Source organism: Phalangium opilio, unplaced genomic scaffold (genome assembly GCF_054372755.1).
Source record: "Phalangium opilio isolate 3A_F unplaced genomic scaffold, DU_Popi_V2 ptg000014l_1, whole genome shotgun sequence".
NCBI lineage: Eukaryota > Metazoa > Arthropoda > Arachnida > Opiliones > Phalangiidae > Phalangium > Phalangium opilio.
The window spans coordinates 2,108,890-2,133,229 of NW_028324149.1; the positions used below are offsets into that span (position 1 = coordinate 2,108,890).

General features: G+C 36.3%; 1 protein-coding gene across 2 annotated transcripts in view; it reads right to left on the minus strand.

Annotated features, from left to right (window-relative positions):
- LOC149705039 (POU domain, class 3, transcription factor 2-B-like) overlaps nucleotides 1-24,088 on the minus strand; it is a 49,440-nt gene extending 25,352 nt beyond the window's left edge. Inside the window, exon 1 of one of the 2 annotated variants that reach the window (XM_089865219.1) lies at nucleotides 21,956-24,088. In XM_089865219.1, coding sequence (XP_089721345.1) covers nucleotides 21,956-23,303 — 1,348 coding nt within the window. In that variant the 5' untranslated portion in view covers nucleotides 23,304-24,088. Of the gene's footprint in view, nucleotides 1-20,290 lie in introns of both variants that reach the window. The other variant, XM_089865220.1, reaches the window with a different exon arrangement.
- Nucleotides 24,089-24,340: the final 252 nt, after the last annotated feature.

A 24,340-nucleotide genomic window follows, 5' to 3' on the forward strand; every position in this document is an offset into this window, starting at 1 on the left:
AAATAGTGAAAATACATGCTATGATCAAATTACTTCAAAACGATGTACCTACGAAGAATCATGTTTTTTTAATTAATAAATGATTTTATAATTTAATTAAAATCGGTGTTTAATTTAAATTTAAATTATGATAAGTGACATTGTGTTGAAATTGAGGGGCTGTAACTTCCGAGTTAGTTTTCGATAATTACTAAGTTCAGTCGTCGCCTAATTATAGAGTCAGTTGTCATTTTTGAAAACTTCACTTTTTTTTGAAGTGTCACTTGCTTATTCAAACATTTCGCGTCAAAACCTTCAGAGATCTTTACACCACGTTATGTAGCGTGTGGGTCTACACCTTTACACCCCTCCCCCTTTGATGCCGACCCCTCCTCATTTTCATAATTCATCGCATCTGCTTTATATATGGTTATGATTATCATGTCAGGAAGTCAAACTTTTCATCGAAGCAACTATATTGTCAAGTAAAATTAAAAGGAGAGTTATATTTTACCAATTTTATAAGCTAGAATTAAGTGGTAATCTTTATTCCAAGGAAAATTCCATGAGTTTTCTTTCCAGTATAACTATCTTAATTTTTGTTTACTTTTTATGGTTTTGTATATAACTTTAAAATTTGGTTTCGTTTAATTTCCAGGCAAATTTCACTAAAAATTTTAAAACTCCTGGATTTTTCAATGAATTCTTTAAATTCCTCGCATAATTAACGTTGATAATCCAGCATTTTTCTCCACAATTTTAAAACCGCCTAATTAAAATAAAAATTAAAAAAACAAAAAAATCATAATTCGCTACCAATTTTTGGTGCAATTTTGAAAAACTCCCGGATATTTCCACGATTTTCTAGCATACGAAAATTTTCAAAAACATTTCCATAACCCCCTTTAAAAAATTTCATAATATTTCTACCAATATATGGTGCTATTTTGAAAAACTCCCGGATTTTTCCATGATTTTCTAGTATACGACAATTTTGAAAAAACATTTCCATAACTCCCTTTAAAAAATTCACAATATTTCTGTCAAATTTTAGGTGGAATTTTGAAAAACTCCCGGATTTTTCCACTAACTTTTCAAATAATTATTTCGTAGTACGCGACCAAACATACTTCTAATTACTATGTTACTTATGGATACACTAACGAGATAATTTTTTAAAAAAATTAACGAATAAAATCAACCTTCCCCTTTTAAACAACATGCCGTCCGTATACGTTTTTCCAGCTGTCTTCCTTACCGCTTTCCTTTTCCAAAAATTAAAAAAAAAAAAAAAGAATTCCCTAAATTTTTTTTTTATTTTGAAAATTGAGGGTGATAGCCGAAGGACTACTCGAAACCTGTTATTTATTTTTTAGCTAAAAGGGACATAGGAACGTTAGGCATAACGCCAGAAGAATTAACCACCAACCAAAGCTAAGGGCTAATAGTATGCCAAAACAGAAATTAAGTTTTCAAATATTATAATTAAAATAAACTTAGTGACACCGTGAATGTACGAATCCGTTAAGAAATTAAATTCAAGTTCAAAATCGTATCTAGGGTTTTGTTTACTTACGATTAAATCATCGTAATGTTTACCCAATTATCGTAGTACATAGCGGCCGGCGTTTTTTAATCACGACAGAAAGTGATTAGCCGCGTAATTAGAAAGTTTTTTTAATTATGTGATTTAATTAATTAATCAATGAATAAATAAATAAATAAATATTAAGAGGGGGTTTTTTTTAACCAAAAAGCGTGGTTAGACCGAAGTAAAGTGGGTAGTTTTGATATAGATTTTATCATAAGTTTATAAGATATGTTCCATTCCATAAGTATGACACTACCTATACAAGTTCGTAATGCTACTGAGAGACTTACAGCTCGAGATAACTAGTTAGAGAACGACGGAAGCGAGTCAATTGAAGTCCTACACTCGGTGCTTAATTTTGCAGGACTTCCATTTAGGTTCTATTTAGTCTGCATTACTAAGCCTTTGACAGCGCCTCACGACCTATATTCAATCACTTCATGACAAGCTCCAGTTTGTAACCAGAATTTACAAACTTATACAGGAACATATCTTATAAACTTATGATTTTATTGAAATTTAATATTTCGTTAAATTATATTTTTTTTATTTTTTCAAATATTTTTTCAATTCAGAGTTGAGTTTTATGAAAAGGAAGTGTCTGTTCTTCGGGGAGGTTAGGGATGGGGACGTCTGGCGTAAAAATCGAGAGCAAGGTCGCGACGCGCGGCTAATAATTAGCAGTCCAAACGCGGCAGCGCGCGCGGCGATCGAACCAAATCGCCATGCGAATCACGACCGCTCAAAGCTATTTAATGCCTGCAAGAGATGACCTCTGTGCCTTCTTTAAGATATACCCTTCTGCCTTAGAAAAAAAAAAAGAAAAAATCCGGTGAAACTGTAAAATAACAGAACTAGCTAATTTACTATTAAAGAAAAAAATAATAATAAAAAAATCACGAGATTCACCGTTACAAATAATTATTTTTGAATAAATAATATAATAAATTTCCCAAATCTCAGCTTTTCACTACGAAATATAACCTATGATCTATCCCAGAAGCCTTAGTGTGTGACGTCACCCATGCTATTTGCCACCCATACCAAACATGGCCGCGCCCACTGCCAAAGCTAAGCCCCAGCTGACGTTTTACCTAGGCACTGTCGTCACAACTGAAATAGCTCTATTTCCAAGACCCAAGAAATATAATAATTTATAACGCATTTTCAGATCAAATTTGCTTCAAAAGCGGAATAAAGTTATATATTTTCGTCAAAGATGACGTACAAGAGCACTGATAGGTCGACCAGAGAAGCTAAAAATGAAGTAAGACCCTATATACTAAAGGCTTTCATAAACTTTATCTCACTTTCCGTGGTTTCTATTTGTCTTTGATAATAACAACAAGTGATGGGTCGTTTAAAAAAACAGGCACACTTCCCTGAGATTTTGAAGTTGTAATTCGTGCGGCGTGGGGTTGGTTGCTATAGCTAGTCCTTCTTCTATCTCTTCTTCCCATTAGGGTAATTAAGAAAAACTAAAGAATTAAGCTACTTCCGCTAGAGCGTCGATCGTTAAACGTTCATTTCCGCGTTGGGGGATTTTTTACAAAGGTATTAACGCCCTATTTTGAAAGTTACAGAGCATCCTCGTCCTAATGCAGATAGCCCGGTTTAACAATTGCATACAAAAAGGTAGAACCATCATCTATATATACCTACTTTCAATAAAAAATTATTTGTTTAATAATCGGGGGAATTTTGTTAATTAGAAGCTATTGGATCGGGGGAATTTTGTTAATTGGAAGCTCTTGGATCGGGGGAATTTTGTTAATTGGAAGCTCTTGGATCGGTGGAATTTTGTTAATTGGAAGCTCTTGGATCGGGGGAATTTTGTTAATTGGAAGCTCTTGGATCGGGGGAATTTTGTTAATTGGAAGCTCTTGGATCGGGGGAATTTTGTTAATTGGAAGCTCTTGGATCGGGGGAATTTTGTTAATTGGAAGCTCTTGGATCGGGGGAATTTTGTTAATTGGAAGCTCTTGGATCGGGGGAATTTTGTTAATTGGAAGCTCTTGGATCGGGGGAATTTTGTTAATTGGAAGCTCTTGGATCGGGGGAATTTTGTTAATTGGAAGCTCTTGGATCGGGAGAATTTTGTTAATTGGAAGCTCTTGGATCGGGAGAATTTTGTTAATTGGAAGCTCTTGGATCGGGGGAATTTTGAAAATTGGAAGCTCTTGGATCGGGGGAATTTTGAAAATTGGAAGCTCTTGGATCTGGAGAATTTTGTTAATTGGAAGCTCTTGGATCGGGGGAATTTCGTTAATTGGAAGCTCTTAAATCGGGGGAATTTCGTTAATTGGAAGCTCTTGGATCTGGGGAATTTCGTTAATTGGAAGCTCTTGGATCTGGGGAATTTCGTTAATTGGAAGCTCTTGATCAGGGGGATTTTGATAAATGGAAGCTCTTGGATCGGGGGAATTTTGTTATTTGGAAGCTCTTCATGGGGCGAATTTTGAATTTCTTAAACCTCGTAGGTTCACTTCATCCTATAAAGATTGCTAATCTACCATCTTACTGCTTAATTGACATGGGCTAGAATGTCAAATTATCTAACCAATATAACAATACTCCAATTAATTTCGGTTGAATATGGAATTTCTTAAATATGGCGTTAAACCTTCCACGTGTTTTGAGTCTTAGAGGTTTATCGACTAAAATAGCGTGGCGTAGCTATATTAGGAGAAAATGAATAGCACTTTGACAAACGGGCAAAACTTAATAATAAAAAATACACAATATATTGTTGACGTTAGTTTTGCTAGTTAAACTATATTAAGGACACTTAATGATAGCTTATAATGTATTCTTCGGGTATAGAGACGATGTCAATGTTTTGTTGAGTGTTTATAATGTAGATTAAAACGCGTTAGCTGAATAATAAAACGGTTAAAGTTATTATACGGAGCTAGTAGCTCTTGTAACCGAAGCCGCGTTATACTTCGTGGGATTTGTGTTAACAACTTAGTTACTGGGACTTTTGACCGAGTGCGTATTAGTTAGACCTCGCCACGATATATTTATTTCATGAATTATTCATGAATTATTATGAACTGCACGATTAAGGCGTTATTAAACCCAAAAGACTTAAGTCAATTGACTTTACCACTGAAGGGAGAATGAAGAGCTCTCGATTTAAAGGCAAGCCACTTTTCGCATCTGGCTGCGTTCAGGGAAGTAAACCGGTCATAACCAATCTCTTCGGTATGTACACTGAACGCCCCTCAGTGACGTCGACAAAAATAGTAAAGCCATGGAAACACAAATCGTAAGGTGCCCAAACAATTTAGAGAATCATCTATTATCCATGTTTACGTAGGATAACTGGCAACTAATTAACAAATCGGACGTGTGTTTTTAAAGTTCGTCTGCTAGAAATTTATAAGAAGTTTAGTTCCACAGCTTATGAAAAAAAAAAAAAAAACTCGCGCCTACACTCTGATTGGTTCCCGCTTTTCTAATCCAAGGTAATTTAGCCTAACACTTCAGAATGAAACTGCTATTTAAAAACGGTCAATTTGGAAGCACAGCTACTACGAAAAATATTTCACTACCTGTATTTGTTTTTAATTTACTAAAATACTCTATTTTAAAAAGCATTCTTTTAATGAATGTTAATTCAAATATATTCTTGGTTAGAAAACTAAATTCTAAAAAATAAATAAATAAATATAATAAAACAATTTCGAGGAAAAACTCTATTTTTCTATAAATCCAAATTTCATTCTCCCTTAATATTTCCCAAAACGGTAGTACCATATTTCCCGTACAATAAAATAACGTGATACTAACAACGCGGTTAACGTGCAATAAAAAGAGACAATTAGTTTGTTTAAGGGATGAACCGCTAATTATCATCAAAGACTCCGGGACTTTCGCATATATACACACACAAAATAAAAACAAACGAACTGCCATGACTTAAAATAGTAAATTAAATTTGCATATTTAAACAGTGGGAAGAAAATTGTACACGCAATTCGACGCTTAACTGCATGCGGCCAAATAAAAAAAAATATCAGTTTGTATTGCAGAATTTGCGAGGGAGATACCGTATCGTTTACAAACTATATCCTTAACCTTTGGTGTCGTGACACTATTTATTTAAACAATATTGTAAAGATGATTAGACCTAAATAACAGAGCTACTATACGTAAGTCACAAATTCTACGAAAACCTTGCAGACTACAGCTGCATTCAAATTATACGCGCATTGGTATAAAATTCAGGTGTTACAACACATACCTGCATTTTCGAAAAACCATACGTATTTTTCCATGCACCATTTTTCGATATAACCAAAATTAACGCGTCAAAATTATCGATTACATTATTAACTAATTTAATAATAAATTAACATAACATACGCGTGTTTAGTTAGAGAATGCGTGTTAGTTATCTAACTACGTGTTAATTTTCTTAAATAGTTAAAAATATTAAGTGTTAATTGGTAGTTTAGACTAAAACCAATCTACCCCAATCAATAAAAATAAATCTGGACCCTCTTCAGGGGGTATAATTACTTAAAAAAAAACTCTAACCAATTAAATAATACTTATTGCATGCACTTCAGAACAGAAATACTTAAGTTAACCTCTGGCTATCATAGTCTCGTGGAGGTCATTAAGAAAGGTCATCGGAGCATGCGCGGCGATGGGTAATGTTCATAAGCATGCACCCAAGCCTAAATTGACTATATAGTATATGTCATCTATTAGAGGGAGTCGTCGCCTTGGACTCTTGGAGGACCCACCATCCCCGAAGTCCATCTGCTGTCTGACGTCTCTCTAATCTAGCAACTGTCTTCCTACACCTGTAGCTGGTCCCAGCCAACTCTCTTTCTCTTATAACGAGTTTTTTTCGCCATGCAATTCAAATATCGCGTGCTGGTTATTAAAAGTTAGATTAAACCGGAAATCTAATTGGTATCATGATAAAATAACTGGCATATTTTAGATATAAATATCGGATTTTAGTGGAGGAAAATAAGTTAGTACGTTTGGCAGCAATTCTCGAAGATTGTCAACATTTTAAAATAAATCTACAAGGTTGTACAAACTTAGTTCTTAATCCAATTTGATCTGGGTATACGTTAGAAATTCAATTTTTGTTTCTTGGAAATTATTATCATGGACTAGATTTCGTAGTAGAGTGACACCTGTAAATGTGACCTGTTAAATGTAAATCGGTTTGCCATCGTACGCGAGAGTGTCTATAGTATTCATACGCGTGTACCGCAAGGAGCAGTGAATATTTCTGGCTTAGAGGCAATGATTGTGGATGACGTTAATATTGCCTGCGTTCTTCTTACTATCTACTTTTTCTATTTGTATTTGATAATAATATCTAATACGCCACGTACTCAGTAAAATAACGAAGCATTAATAGAAAGTATTGAATTTATACCTTGCTTATATACCCTTATGTTACGAATTCAATAATCTAATGGTATAATTATCGCCTATAACTATAAAAAAACCAATGACACATGTGATATCAAATTTCTCGGTGCTTAAGGACCCTCATCAGATGATAAATTAAAAAAAAATCACACTAATCACTGCGGGTTTTCTTTTTAAAAAAATTACGAAATTTTCAAGCGCTATTAAAGCTGAGAGTGGATGAATACGCAATGTTATTTCCTAGAAGAAATAGTACGCACGTTTCAAAGGTAATATAGCGGCAGGCATTTAGGTTTCTTTAAGCATAGACTACAATATAATAAGAAGTTTGTCTAAAAACGTTTTTTGATAGTTCTCAAATAACATTTTAAAAATATCCCCTCCCAAGATCATTTAAACGCCTGTTATTACGTTAGCAAAATTTTCCTTCCATCTCAACTGATCGTATTATATGTTATAAGCGCCGTCCGCCCTGTATTTTGCACAACTGCATACGGAGATTTTCAACTGTAGTCGCTTTTTAAACCCCTCTGAAATATCACGGAGTCCGGGGTTTATTTGTTTTATAATGAAAGTTATTTTTAATCGATTACTACGATGTATGATAATTTAACCCAATAATGCCTAAGTATGGGTCTGCCGTAGTCTGAAATGAGCAAATGACCGCAGCGCCACCTTAATTTAAAATTTAATTTATCACAATCCTCGGGGTTTATTTATTTGATAATGAGAGTTATTTTTAACCGATTTCTACGATATATGATAATTTAACCCAATAATGCCTAAGTATGGGTCTGCCGTAGGGGCTTAGTATCTGCAATGAGCAAATGATTGCAGCGCCACCTTAATTTAAAATTCAATTAAATTAAATTAAACTGAACTGAAATAGAATTGAGGTACGTACGTTCATGGCCTATTGAGATATTTGGTAGAGTAGGGCTATAAGAGTGGTCACAATGTGTTATCATGCCTACTAAACGCTGCCAATCTCCAATTTTATAAATTATTGACGATACTATTTATTTCACGCTATTTTTTCAGTATATTAAGGATGTTTATATTGCTTTGTACCACTTGTTAGGTTTGCAATAAGTACCTTGGTCATAGTATACCATTCTTCAAGAGAAACTTTTCGTAAGTGACGGACGTAAACACCGGGTCTATACAACAACTAGCATTTTAGACTTAGGAGTGGGGAAAAACGCCGACGAAGAAGCAAAAGGTCGGGTACGTTGGTTCTAGCCCCGGAAAAAATTGGGCGATTTTCAAAGTAGCTGAACTAACGTTTAAAGGAATCAACCGCGCGCCATGCACCACCCTGCGAAAGAACTCGCCGGCCAAAAACGGAAACTTCAATTTTCATCTATAGTTCTATACCTTATAGTCTTATGGATAAATATAGGATCATACCTTTCTATAAACACCCTATTTTGTGCCTACATCCGAGAGGTAAAACACTACAAAAACCATTTGATTGTATTTTTCAGAATTGCCTTCTACTCCCTGTAAAACTGTTCTGTAAATCTTTCCTTGCCCAAGCCCTGTAAAACTATTAAATCTTTCTTTACCCAATCGCTGTAAAAATGTTAAATCTTTCTTTACCCATTCCTTGTAAAACTGTAAAATCCATCTTTACCCATTCCTTGTAAAACTGTAAAATCCTTCTTTACCCATTCCCTGTAAAACTGTTAAATCTTTCTTTACCCAATCCCTGTAAAACTGTTAAATCTTTCTTTACCGATTATCAAGTGCTACAAATAATTATCATCACTTTCCCTTGGATATAATTTATGGCCTACAGTTTTAATTAGGTCATATCTATTCGGAATGAAATGGAAAGTGACCTTACATACACATACGGGATTGACTTGTCGAGATAAGTAACCCGGAATGAGATAATGAGCACCGCGGATCAAGGCTGCGGTAAGCTTATTACACATATAAAGCTTTTATCTATTTCGAATTAAAATATTCCATTCTATTTTTTCATGTCGCGTCGATATTAACCTAGAAATATCTAAGATGATATTATAGGCCAAGGTTAAATATTCTTGAAATTATTACTAGTGAGCTGTCATTTAAATTTCACCTAAAAAACATGATTTTCTCATTTGGAATTTAACTCGAATTTTACAGGTTTGTATAAATTTTTCCATTTTCAAATTCAAATTCCCTGACTTTTCCCCGTGATTTTCCATGACTTTTACAGATTTCCCCCAGTGAATTTCCATGACTTTTTGCATACTTTTGGGTACCGCGTCACGAAAATAGTGATAAATGCGCTTATGTCAAAATAAAAAGTGTGGTGGTCAAGCCCCGAAGCCAACTAGCTCTACACTGAAAAGACTAAATAGGAGAGTGAAAGTATTTTTTTGGCCCATACAAAGAAAACTTTACAAATTTGACCCCCGTGACCTTTTTCCCTCCTCTCTCCCAAGTGGGGTGGGATGGAAACAGTTTGAATTATTTCTCCTTATTTTCAGAACGTGAAAGAAAAATTACTTTTGTGTTCAGTGACGGGCTTTGTTGTGACTCTAATAGATGCCTCATTCTCTACCGTCCCTATATGAGACTTCTAAACTACTTTTTTCCATTACCCAAGTTTACATTACCGTATTACAACGCGTTTATATGGCTTCACACTGAATTTTACCACTGATTATAAAAAATATATAAAAACCCTCACACCACGGGATAACTGTTGATTTTAATAACAAATTGGGGATTTGAAATAAATACAATAAAATGTTTTTGGCAAAGATTTAGACTTCAAAATGAGCGATTGCTATGGAATTGATACTTCAAAGAGCTACTTAAACGCAACACCTAATATCTTGTTAAAAATATCATTAAAGAGATGGTAAAATTATCCAAGCATTCGCAATAATAATAATATAAAAAATATCGAGAGGTTTAAATACATATTTTCTAATTAAAAATTCATTATGAATAATTAATTAATTCTCTTTCTCTCTCTAACCATTTCCGGGTAGAAACTAAGAAGAATTTTGTTTGAGCAACTGTCTTTCGTTACAAACGTTCTAATCGCTTTTCCTCGGGGACATAGTTAAGTAATATAGTAAGTCTGTTTAAAACTTATCAAAAATATGCAAATGAGGTATGGGTGTAATCTAATCTATATTTTATAAGACTTTCAATTTCATTTATTATTCTATTTTTTTATTTTTTATTAAAATTGATGTAAAGACCTTGGACCCGAGTCGATCACATTGTACCACGTGCATGTAATGGGCCTTTTCGATAAGAGATTCGAGCCAGAACGTGATTTACCCGTTGATAATGTATTATTTCAGGCGCTAGGAACAGGAAAATCAACCGAAAAGGTATACAAATTCTATACTATCTACGTAGAGCTCGTTTCAGCTGAGAAAAGTTAATTCTTACTACTTGTAGAGATTTACTCTTGGTAACAAGGTATTTCGAATTTGAACCTAAAATACCATAAACCTTCCAGACAATTTTTTTCCCCGAATTTTTAGTGACATAAGATCGTTGATAAAATTGTTCCGTGGAAATCGAATCGCGCCTGAACAGCTATTAAAAAAAAAAAAAAAAAATAGGAAAAACAATGCTCATCACATACCACTCTAATCTTAGTAAAGTTACAGATTGAGGTACATTACTAGAAGTAAATATTTCTCAGCCATATGAGAGCTTAGGGACAGCTATTTATGTACAGATAGTATACACTAAAAGGGTTAGCAATACTACAAGTCTGTTTTAGATAGTGGTTGAATTGCCAACTGGGAAGTATTTTAGCGTGTTTACTTCATGTTCTGTACTTCCGTTTTTTACCTTATCCTTACATTAACTAAAGATATTCAATTTCTGACATATTCTACCGCAAAAAAAAAGGCTCAGCTCGAGTTTTCAAAAAGTGACTCTAATTTCACCATAATCCTCATACCCCGAAATGTAGTATCGGCATGTATCGTTACAACTCAACGAAGAAATATACAGCGATGCCAATACTCTATCAACTTAACTAGATATTCTTTAAAACCGCGCGCGCTCAAGGACGAGATATTGTTCGAGATAATATAGGTAATAAAGAAATCTCGTTTCAAAATAGAGTTACCTGATAAGGTATTGAGCATCTACGTAGTTTCCAACGCGTTAACTGATTAGAGACGAACTTAGAAGTTCATTGTTATTACACATGGTTGGCAAAATTGGCGTGCGGGCCTAAGTGAGGGCTTCAAAAAAAATGTACGGCCCATTGCGCCCGCTTAAACGTTGGGTCACGTGACATCCTCAATATGGCGGCTGTATATAGCTCGTGCTCACTAACGCGTAACCTTATATTTTTTCCGGCAAATAGGTTTAAAGGCGGAGTCTAACGTTCACCGTGATTACTATTATAAGGACCATCCAAGTGTGCGCCGCTTAAGTTCTATATAAGTATCATCTCGACGAACGTTATTAACTAAAAATAACAAAAAAAACTTTAGAATCTAAAGGGTATTGCTGAACAGTTAAGGGGGGAGGCTAAATCGGAACAGTTAAGGGGGATAATTCGGAACAATAAAGGAGGGTGATATGGAACACTAAAGGGGGGGGGGGTAATATGGAACACTAAAAGGGGGGGGGGTAATATGGAACACTAAAAGGGGGGGGGGTAATATGGAACACTAAAAGAGGGTAATATGGAACGCTAAAGGGGGGATAATATGGAACAGTAAAGGGCCTAATTCGGAACAGTTAAGGGGGGGGGGTAATTCGGAACACTAAAGGTGGGGGGGGGGTAACATGGAACACTTTCAATCTCTCTTTCTATAAGAATTGCAAAAACCGTTTAGTATTTTACATCATGGCACGTCATTATATATTTTATCCACTTTTGATACTACAGAAAAATCGCGTTAATAAATTTTGAAACGGAAATGTCGTAATTAATAAATAAAAAATTGGAAAATTTAAATAAATACACGCTGTCATTCTGTCAAGAAATTTAAATGGTAGGTATAATGTCAGACGTAAAAAAAAATTAGTGAATTCAAAGTTACCCCGCGTATATAATAACTGATTTAACAATCATTTATTTTTATAATTCAAATATTTGATTGGATAAAATGAGGCATTAATAATAATAATAATAATATTTAATTTATACGATATAATTAAAACACCTTTTGAAAGGTTAGGGAAAGTACTGTAGCTAAATTCAACTTAATTTCAATTTTCAATGTCCCTTCAAAATTTGTATCAGAATATGTCAATAAATTTGCGCTGTAATTTAAATACCATAACCATAACCTAAGGGTTTATGATATTATTTAGAATTAAACGACTAGGCCTATAACGTAAAAATAAATAATAAAAAAAAATTCAGCAGCTAGTAAATAATAAATTATGGAAATGTAACGCCTTATCGGTGCACGAAATCGTATATAAACCAGGTAATCCGAAACACTTGGAAATAATAATAAAAAAAACACATTTTTTTATTTATTTTTTTGCTTTGCCAGCTTTCACTGGTTGTGCCTATTTGCTAAAACAAATGCCTTCTGTGTAAGCCTATATTTATTTACTAAATATGGTTTAAGTAACTTATAACTTGATTTTGATTGACATTTGTAAAGAGCTGGCAAGATAATTTTACTTCGATTCGATTTTTTGGAGGAAATTTCTAATTATTGATGCGGTCACGTATCTTACTAATGAGGTGGCCAAATCGTTGGCTAATTAGATCTCTTCGTTAATACTAATTAGAAAAAAATTCAAATTTATTAAGGGGTTGGTTGTTCGCGCTTGTCAAAAAAAAAATTTATAATTATTTTCAAATTTTAAATTTATAATTATTTTCAAATTTTAAATTAAGCATTTATTATACCAATTTTTCAAGATATTTGCTAATTTTTGCTCCAGCAGACTGTATTTTATATTGGCGCCAATACAACTAAGTATTTAATTTGAAAGGGAGTGCGAAACTTAACGGCAATTATATAGAGTTTAGCCCATTTCACTATAAAAGCTAAGAAATATTTTTTTTTTTTAAAAAAATATTTCTTTTTTGTTTTAAAAAACACATTTTGGTTTATTTCTCAGGGCAAAAAAAAACAAATTGTAAATTTCCTATCTTAGAATGATGAAAATAATCCACGATAAACCGGTTTTTTCCCTTTATAACTGTGGACCATTTTAACCTTGCAATATAACATTAAAGCAATTTAACAGTTATCATCAAAATCCGAGGTCACTCACGTGAAAGGGATATTTCCCAATACTTTGATAATTTCTCCGTTTTTTTTTTCTTTTTAAATAACAAAAATAAAAAAAAAATTAGGTAATTTTATCGGTGGTGCTGAAACATAAAATCTATACTTCATTACTAAAGGAAAAGTTGTTGAAACTTTAATTATGACAATTTTCTCTTTAAAGTTCATATAGAATTAATAATATTTTTTACTTTTGCCACTAGGCGGTACTTTTGCCCAGGGTGTACGTTACCCCTGCCACCATAAGGCAAAAAAGGGTCCCAACATGGCCGCCCAAAGCAAAAATGCTAACATATCACAATAGCTAATCGAATGTTCAAAAAATAGGAGTGGAAGCTAATACCTTAATTTTTCTTGTAATAATATCAGATAAAACATATTTAAACCAATTAAAATTAACGCGCATACCGGAAGTGAAACATCCACCCAAAACTAGCCAGACCAGCTTTCTACTCCTCTTGATTACGCCGGGTTAATTAACAAATACAACTTTTCCACTAGAGTCAACTCAATTAAAAAAAACTTAATTTCAACCAATTTTAATTCCAATACATGTGTACTCGAGTATTAAATCACCCCCTACGTTTAAAATAATCATTTTGGCACGTGACAAAAAGCTAAAAATGCCATTCTGGAAAAAAAATTAAATAAAACGGAAGATCCATATAAGAAAAAGAAATAACTATAAAATAACTGGAAAATAATAGTAGCTTTATCTGTATTCCGTCACTAAATTAGTAACTCGAGGCGGCATACTATACTTTTAAGGGTCGCTAAATTCGCCAATTTTGAACCGGAAAGGTTGCCTCTAGGACCAAGTTATACCATCATGGACTTGCACTAAGCTTATTTCAAGTCGATTCAGGTACTTAAGTAATATCATAAGTTATATTTGTTTCATAAGTTTGTCTCTGGTTACAAACTGGAGCTTTTCATGAAATGAGTGACGTAGGTCATAGATTAGAGGTAAAGCGACGCCTGGTGAGTGAGGCGCTGTCCAAGGGGGCTTAGTAATGCAGACTAAATAGGACTATAGATGGTCTGCAAAATTAAATACCGAGTGTAGGACTTCCAATTCTCGCTTGTTATCTCGAGCTTAAGTCTCTAGCATTACGAAGTACAGGTAGTGTCAGACTTATGGAACATATCTTATAAACTTATGGTAGTATATATTGGCAGGTCCTAAACGCGTTGTTCTTTTTATAGATTAAAATTAACTTTTTAAAAATATAAATTTCAGTTCCGCATCGTCGTGGTTCCCCCAAATATTTGTTATATAAAATAACTTCCGAAGTTATTAATTGTTAAAAAAATACGAACGAATTTTTAAAAAGTTCTTTAGGGCAGTAAATAAACGCGGTTAAATTCAAGTAATTGCCATACTAATGGTTATAATGTCATTTATGGTTATAATGTCATTTTATGTTTATTTGCAATATTTATCTCACGTATTAGTTAGTATTTATAACTATCACTAATATTATTCCATATTATAACAACAACTGGCGATTCAGGTCCAAACTCACCATTTTTATCATAAGTGGTATTTTCACGTAACTTATTTAACAGGGGGAGCCCAAAGTTTTAAATTTTCAAGTCGAATTGACACCGCGTAGGAAACCTTCCTAAAAGTTATTTCAAAGTTCCCGTATTTCTATAATAGAATCCACTAAACGTAACGTACCACACACAAAAGAAAAGACTAGAAAAGTTTCGTGGGCCAAAATCGTTTCGTACGTCGTTTTCGTTTTCATTTTTTTCCCCGATGAAGGAGAGAGAGAGAGAGAGAGAGAGGTTTGAATCATGTTGCCCTTCGACATTCGACCTCGCTGGTTTTGTTAACTTATTTCTTACCTATTTCGCCAAAAACCAAACTCCTAAAGAACGGAGGAACCATCTCTAAGATAGGGGCGGAGAGGGGTATCACACTTGCCAACTAAAACTTGAATTTACTCGAGATACGAGATTGGAACTGAAATCGCGAAGGTCTAAAATATTTTTGATCATTGTTCGTTCTCTAAGAGCTCTAACATGTCACAGGCTTTCTTTCAGCCGATTCCAAAGGTCAAAGGTTAGGGCTTTGTTATTTTTTTAAAATGTCCTTGATATACTAGAATCCCCTTGGATCGTGAATTGGTTTGTATTTCGCAAAGATATCGCCCAGTTTTCCTATCCCTATTATAGAGTAGTGTCAGTACTATTTATGCAAACGTCACACTCTTCTATCTCTTAACTCAATGTCATCCCCCTACTAGACACGTACAGTATCCCCTCTTACAAGAGGGAGGGATACACAATTTACACCCCCTCTCCAACGACACTATAACTTTATATGCAACGCCTCGAACCAAGGACTTACAAGTATCCTACCTCTCGAATAAGGGTCTCTCTCCGGTTCGACAATAACCTTTTTTCCTCATTGAAGAAGGGTGTATATAAAGGTGAACGTGGTGGTGGTGGTGGTGATGCCGAACCCCCGTTTTGAAACCCTCCGTCAACTAATTTTTTTTTTCTTTTCTTTCTTTTCGCTTCCCTTCCTTCAAAATGTGACTTAACTCCCAGGTTTCTTCCCTGAAGGCCCTACCTAAACGTTGCGGATACGCGAACGTGTTGTTCGAGACGTTTAGAGCTTCCTTTTGCTCGCTTGGAATGAGCTTTCGACCCCCAGTCAAGTCTTAAAGAACCTACTACGAGTTAAGACTGAAGACTAAAACCACTAATTTTCAAGACTCGAGTTTTAAATTGAACTAAAGGGTTAAATGGTAGTAAAAATATTCGGAAGTAGTGCTTATTATATCTTAATCGGTTAGTAGATAGAGAATTTAAGTTTTTTCTAAATATTTAAATTTAAAATAAGTAATTAATGATATTAATTAACTTAATTTGATAAGCAGATCCATATGCAGCGTATCTATACCTTCAAAATGAGCCCAACTACAACAAAATCGGACGGTAAATAAGAAAGTTATCAGACTTTAAATGGTTAAATCGAAAAAAATCATTCCTCGATGACGTCACTGTGAAATTATTATTCATCCATTTAAAAAATCGTAACTTTTTTATTTACCAACCGATTTAAACGTTATTGGTATCGTTTTAAAGCTCTTTCAAATCCCCATCCATATCCATAATTGACATTTTAATTATTTTAATTGTTAAATAACGCCGCCATTAGCCAGTTAATTAAAAATTAAATCCCATTTAAACCTCGTAACTTTCTTAAATCCCTTCCGATTTTGACGCAACCAACTTAATTTCAAACTTCTCGCTAAACTCTTTGAACGTGCTTTAAAAAAAAAAAAAGCGCGATTTTCCGCCAGATTTGTCTTTTAATGTTCGGAATTTATTTTATATAAATTTTCTTTTTTAAATGGTACCCTTCGGGGTATATAGGTAACTTTTTTTTTTTTTTTTTGCCTTTCCGAGGGGAGAAATTTGAAGTTCGCTAGAATTACGAAACTTTGCTAGCCTAAAGGGAGGTTTTTCGCTAAGAGAAATAATAAGTTTTTAAAGAAAAAACGAACGTACTCTGTGGGCATAAGGAGCTTTAAAGAGAAAACTTGGAGGCCGAACACGTAGTTTTCTACCTGTATACAGGTTTTTCTTTCGCGCGCGCACCTCGCTCCCCAAAACTCGCAAAGGGATACTGACTGACTGCATCGTCATGATAACGTAATTTACTCGGAAACCTTTTATCTCAGTGGAATAAAGAATATTCCCCACTTTCTAAATTTATATAAGTTTTTTACTGAAAGTCTTCCTAATATGATGTCACTACTCAGTCTGGTGACGACTGAAACACCTTTTAGAAAATGCTTAAAGAACATATATAGATCTTTAAAGGCTCAAATGCAACTCAATCCCATTTATTATTTTCCACCGTTTCCTCAAGACTCAGAGGCGATATTCCCTATAGTTCTAGCGTTGAAGACTTATAATCATAAACGTATGATAGAACGGAAAATATCCGAAAAATATCGGAAAAATGGTGAAATCCCTGGCAAATCCGCGACTTAGTAGTAGCCCTTTAAGATTCCGCAAGAAAATCTGGGCTTTTTCGCTTTTAGCCAACGTTTTTCGCTATTCCCGCCACCCATTTAAGAAGCCCTCCCCGAGTATTCAGTTTAGCCCTCCATTTTCGTCGAGTTTTCCCCCCGTTTAAAACAGGTCGGGTTCCGAGGGGCTCAAATCTAGGTGAAATCAGACTCCAAGTTTACCAGCCGCGAGAAAGTGCGGAGAACGTAAAAAAGAAAAAAAAATGGCTTTTAAGAAAAAGTTTTTATTTTAAGCCCCGGAGAGCTTCGGTTGTGGCGTTAGAAAGCCTTCCTGGGCTTCCGGCCACGGCCATCAACGTGTATACCTTTCCCCTAGAAAACGGCTCTCTAAAAGATCCACCCTGATGCACCTTTGGATGTATCGGACCGAACGGCCGCCGCTCAAATACGGTGAACTAAACGGGATTATTTAATAACGTTACTTATATTATATTTAAATTAAAAAAAATTCCGGAGTCCTTGTAACTTCTAAATACGTCAGAGCTGCTCATTCTGAGCTTCAAAATGAGCCCATTTAAACGAAAATCGGTCAATAATTAAAGAAGTTACTGAAGTTTAAATGGGAAAAATTAATTTTAAATTAATTACTGCGCCTCAATGTTTCTTAAATATTACTCTAGATAATTGATGAGAGATTTGACTTCAAAAATCGCGCGTGCTACTAGTAACTATTACAATTTAACCATTTAAAACTTGATAACTTTGTAAATAATGGTTCGATTTGGTCGTAAATGATCTTATTTAAAAGCTCTTTAAATTACTTTTCTACATAAAGAATTAAATTAATTAACGATTAAACTTTATCTCGCGGAGATATAGGGTTTCTTAGAATAATATATAGGTAAATGCGTGGGAGACGTTTTGTTTACGTATTAGTGCCCCTAAACGCGTTAAATTCATTCCGAAATGCCCGCCCATAAACCCAGGGCAGAATGATGAATTATAGTTTTTTTATAGCATTTCTTACGGTTCTTAAATGAAACCGCGATTAATTAAAATGTAGCCAATTTGATTTAAAACCTCCACTCTTTATAATAATGGGGGGAAATTTTACGCTACAACTGAAAGACCGAGAGAGCTTGAGACGTTAAGAATGATTCTACACCATACTACTTAATTTCGACCGAATGTCATCAAAGCTTAACATTTGCAATTCAAATTTCTGGCTGAGAGATTTTAATAGTACGTAACTTAAGGGGGGGTAAGATTTGGCTGGCTCTGGTCCAATTTAAAAACGCGCTTTCTTCGGCTAAAGATTTGTCAAAATCACGAGTTTTATTGTGTTACCACAACACGCAATTTTTACTATTACCGAATATTCAATATTTAAAATTACTTAACAACTGAAATTCTGTATGTAAAGAATAGAACTTGAATTTAGCTTTAAAATAAGTTTAATTTCGTCGAAATTGAGCCATTAGTTACCAAGTTATTACGTTTTAAATGGATTTAATTATTTTAAGGAAATAATTTAAAATTTTTAACAATTTAAAACTAACCTTAAATTAAATCAATCAAAGTTACGTCACGTCATGCGAGAGACACATTTCGAATATAAAATTTATAATTTTTTTCCCGTTATTTTGTAAAGAAAAAAAAGTAAAGATTTAATATAATTTAAAATATTTTTTGAATGTATTTAAAATTGTCTAACTTTGTTAAATATTGTTCAAATTTGACGTTATTGGGCTCATTTTAAAGCTTAAATCACGCTCTATATTAATATATTAAACCCCCAGCAAATTTCAATGACAAATTCACAAACATTTCATGCCTATATCACAAACTGTTTTTCAATTTTATTTTTGTTTTTCTTCCATCATAGCTAATGACCCTTTTTCAATTATTATAATAATATACAACTTTTTGCTTTTGGTTTGTTTTCTTCTATTTATAAATGTTTTTAACAATACACCAATATCGGCGTTGATGTTATTTTGGTCGTTATTTTTAAAACATTACAATTCTTGTTTGTTTTATTTTCAAATTTACTTATTTAAAATTCAAAATTGTGAATTTTACCAACCAAATTTATAAACGACAATAAAACTTAAAATTGAAACAATTTGATTTCTTTAGCTCTGAAAAAAAAAAAGAAATAATTCACGAACTGTTCGCGATTATTTTTAAATCAATTTAAATGCATTTAATTTAAAAACGGAGGTACCTTAAACTTATGGCACTGTATTTATTTAAAATTATTTTTTTTTTAAAAAAAAAGAAAACCAAAGTCAGCGAAACAGGCATTTAAAAACACAATGGTCGTACCGTTTTGTTTATTATCATATTAAATGGGGTTTGTGGCAATTTCCCTTTTAATTAATTATTCTAATTATTCTAATTATTCATAATTAATGTCTTTAAATGGGTGGTATCTCTTAATGAGCCGTGTTTAATTTAAACGTAAAGTGTATCTAACGGATGCGGATTAACTATAACGTTGTTTGAGGTTTAAAATATAATCAAAAAGGAAGCCATAATTATCTGATAACGAATTAACATAAATTGCGGTTAAACCCAAAACCGCATAGGATTTTTTGACGCTTTTAAAAATTATCTCCCTACTTGAAACTTATTGCTTACTAAACAGAAAAAATAGATATATTAATATTCCATTTTAAATTGATTTCACTTAAATCTGAGCCTTATACTCGGAACCAAACCCCTGAACCAATCAAAAAGCAGATAATAGTGATGGTGGAATTATTTATAAAAGAAATTTAAAAATTCGTAAACACTGTAGACTATGTTAGGGTCACTTATTATTATTATTATGAAAATCGGAATAACTTTAAATATATAAATATTAAAATATAGAGTGAGCGTATAATTTATAATTTGAAATTCTAATTCAGGCCTCATCACGTCACCAACCACGTGTTCTTATTTAATACCCAGGGGCAATATTATTATTTTATAAATAAAACTAGCTAAACCCCAATAAAAAATTAATTCGGATGTTAATTAACCCGTAATTAAGCTACAATTAATTAAATTAATGCTCATGAGATGGTACATACCCAAAAAAATTGCCGCAAACCCCAGGGCGGGCGGGTTTTAGGTGAATACGAACGCCGAGAACAACGCCATTGTTAAAAGACACTTATTTCGCGATCACCGGACCACGCCGTTAAAACCTCGGCCGCGACAAGAACGGCCCAAAGTCCGTCAACATTGCGTACAAAGTCCGTTCGTAAATAAATACCGGCCGCCCGAAATCGCTGTGCGTTTTATGTCCCATTGGTTTTTCTTTCCTTTTTTTTTTCAATATTTTCGCTATAGACGAAGGTATTTCCAGTGTGTATTTTTCTTTTAAGAGGTTCTGTTGATTTGACTAGGGTTGTTGGTTTGGTCGTGATACGGGGAGGGTTCTTTTGTTTTGTTTTGTAAAAATTAAATATTAAATCGAAATTGAATTAGAATTAGGTTAACTTAATCCTGATTAATTAATTAATTTTGTTTTGCTTTGTTAATTTTTCTTTGTTTTTATACATATCGACAATCTAATATTTTCAGCACTCCCTCTTTTCTCCTCCACTCATATGAATTTTATGAATATTATTTTTTCTTTTTCATTTTAATTTTTTTTTTTAGAAAAATGAGGAAATTTTGTTTTTTATGGGGGCAAATTACTATATACATTTAAACTAGAAAAAAATGTTTTTTTTATTATATATATATATATAAACACTACCGCGCGTTATTATATATTTCTCCCGCGATTTATTTATGGCTTTTTAAATTTTATATTTTTACACCTTTGGAGATTATTAAATTTAACGGGTATTTCGTAAAACGCGGGTACCCGCGGCGGGTGTTTTTTTAACGGGGAACTATAGGGGAATGTTAAAGTTACTCGCGAACGCGCGCGCGGGAATACCGTGTCTTTTTAACGGTTAAAAAGTACAATTTTTGCGTATTTGTGTGTGTGTGTTCGAAAACAACATTTTTACGTACAAGTAGAGAAAAACTACCTGAGAGTTACAGTGGAACCTTCAGCGTTGGGGGTAACGTGGGGAAGACGGCTTTCCTCGGGTAAACCTAACCAGGATGGGTTTATTTTAGACTTTCAGGGGGTGATTTGTTAAAATGCTTCGAAAAACCCAGGTACCCAGGTACCTACCTATTCACCCCACGTTCGGAGTCTTAAGGTAGGTTAGGGTAGGGTAGAGAAGAAAATAAATGTTACCCCAGGCAGGTTTACCCACCCCGTAAACGATTTTATCGGACCCGGGTCGACCCTACTTTTGAGAGGAACCCGTAACCACGGGTGATTAGGAGTTGTTGGCAATAGTTTATATAGAACATTGTAACAGACGTATTCGTAAATTTGTTAGAAATTTTTAAAATTTATTATTATTAGAAATATTTTAGACATTTGTAACTGGTTTATTTTTACGAATTCGTCTGTTATACGGTAATATATATATAGTTTTAAATGCTCGTACCTTTTTGATTTAACTATTATGGGGGGCTCTCTGAGGGTGTTTACGGGGTGGAGATGGTGTGGGGGTTATAAGGAAAATGCGCCACCCGTCTTTCCAGGCGTCCCGAACGCCGAATGACGTTTTTGTCATTATTGGTCAATATTTTGTAATATTGCTAACCAGTTGGTTTTTATATTCCGTCGTCGGACCACTGTAGCTCCCAGGCGGTTAAAGGTCAATGAGCCGTTAAAGACTGACCCACGGAATGCGAAGGCAAGGACGTATGAGGGGGCGGGGGCGAGTGTAGCATGGGAGGACTGTGAGAATGAGCGTGCATTTGTCCGGGGCTGCCGGCGTGCACGAGTCCCCCGTCGGGTCCGAGCATCATGTCCCCGTTGCCGGGACCCCCGGGCATCTGCCCGACCGGCGGGGTCATGCGTTTCTCTTTCTGGCGCCTATTGCAAAACCAAACGCGCACCACCTCTTTCTCCAACTGGAGGCTGTCCGCTAAAGAGGCGATCTCTTGGGCCGAGGGTTTCGGCTGTTTATGGAAATGCGTTTCGAGCGCGCCTTTCACCGACACCTCGATGCTGGTCCGTTTTTTCCGTTTTCGTCCTTGGGCGGCGATTTTATCGATGCTGGTCGGCGATCCCGTCGTACTGTCCGCCTCCTCTAGCCACTTGGCCAGGAGGGGCTTCAATTTGCACATATTTTTGAAACTTAGTTGTAACGCTTCGAATCGACAAATGGTCGTTTGACTGAAGACGTTACCGTACAAGGTCCCGAGGGCCAGACCGACGTCCGCTTGCGTGAAGCCTAACTTAATTCGCCGCTGTTTAAATTGTTTCGCGAAATGTTCCAAATCGTCCGAACTAGGAGCCTCGTCCTCTCCGCTTTCGGGGCCCGCCGATCCCGCGTGATGCCTCTGCTCCTGGAGGCTGGCCAGGCTGCGCCCCGAGTGGCCGCCGTCGCCGCGCGAAGGGTCGTGACCGAGATGGTGATGGTGTTGTTCGTGAGGGTTCAGTTCTCTCATGGCGGGGTGACCTCCCCCGCCACCCCCGTGCCCGCCGAGCATGCCGTTCATGCTCCCGTAGGCCGGGTGCTGCAGCGGCGACGTGCCGTTCGTCGGGGGCCCCATGCCCATGTGGGACGAGGCCAAGGAAGAAGGGTGCCACGGGTGCGAGGCCGTCATGTGTTGAGAGGGACGGTGATGAAGGGGTCCTCCGGGCGACGAGTGAAGCTCGGCGCTCGAATGCTGATGAGGTTTCATTTCCTGGCTGTGGAGCGTGGAGGGGGCCATGCTCGAGGGCCAGGCCGTTTCTCCGTGGTGAGGTAAACCCGTTACCCACTGGTGATGGTGATGATGATGATGGTGTGGCGCGGCTGCCGCGGCCGCCGCTGCCACAGCGGCAGCGGCCAGAGCGTGCCCATTGTGGCCTCCTTGATGGTGCTGCGGTGGCGGCATGTACTTAATCTCGGGCGCGTCGCGGGCGTAACCAGCCTGCGAGGTGGCGACCTGCATGCCGCTGCTATCGTCCTCGTGTACGCTCGTCAGGGAAGACACGGCGCTTGTGGCGGCGTACGGTAGGGACGCGCTCGTAGCCATGAAGACGCCGACATTGAAAGGGGGATATACGTTCAGGGGGGCGGGACTCGGGATACGCGAGACGCCCTTTCGCCCCGTCGACGTAAAGGCCGCCGTTCCACGCTACTTTTCCGGCGACGACTAAAGGTAGGCTCCCCTCTGACGGTGGAGCTCGATTTCCTTCTCACTTTTCGTCGGGAAATTCGTCAGCCGGCAGATACGAAGCCAAGTACCGGCCGACAAGTAGGGGTCGCTGCGGTGGTGAAACTTTGTCGGAAAATATTTCACCGAAAAAGGGAAAAATCGTAACGACACTAGTGTAGAGAAGCTTTTCCGCTTCGACCGTTTTCGCTCGGCCACGCCAAGATCTATCAGCTGTGTGTGAGCGGACTTCGAAGCCGTCCTTTACGCGCGTGACGTTACCCCTCCGCCAACGTCGCCACCCTCCCCCTCCGAGCGCCATTTCTCTTCCCCCTTTTCGCGCTCTCCGTTCAACGGAGAGAGAGAGAGAGAGAGCCGTATCACTTGCTACGTACGTAGGCTTTCCGGCGACGACCGCGAGGAGGTGCTGGCGCGCATTGGATAACGCGCATATCGCGTCCCATTGGTTTCCGAACGCGTCACGAAGCACCGCCTGGGAAGGGAGGAGATCCCCTCGTTCTTGGCGTCCGCTCGCGCCTTTAACTCTATTGGACGCCAGCGACGCTTCCAGGGGGGTCGCGAAATCTCCCCCGTGCCCGACGTTACGGCGCCCGAAAACCTACGGCATCTCGCGGCACGTTTTCGTATATCGGGGTGCCCCGGCGTCGGTAAACAGCGACGCAATAAGAATCAACGCCGCCGACAAGGTCAAAAACTAAGCGAGACAGACTCCCCCTCGAGGAATTATTTTTTCCAACCAAAAATTATTGGCGACTTTCTAAAGGACCAGTCTCGAAAAATACCCAAAAATTACAATTCCAGTCCCTGAATAAATTGCCTAGAACGCTTCGTAAACTAACCCGAGAAAATCAAAAATAACACCAACTCGCGAATTACCAAAATATATTAAAAAAAAA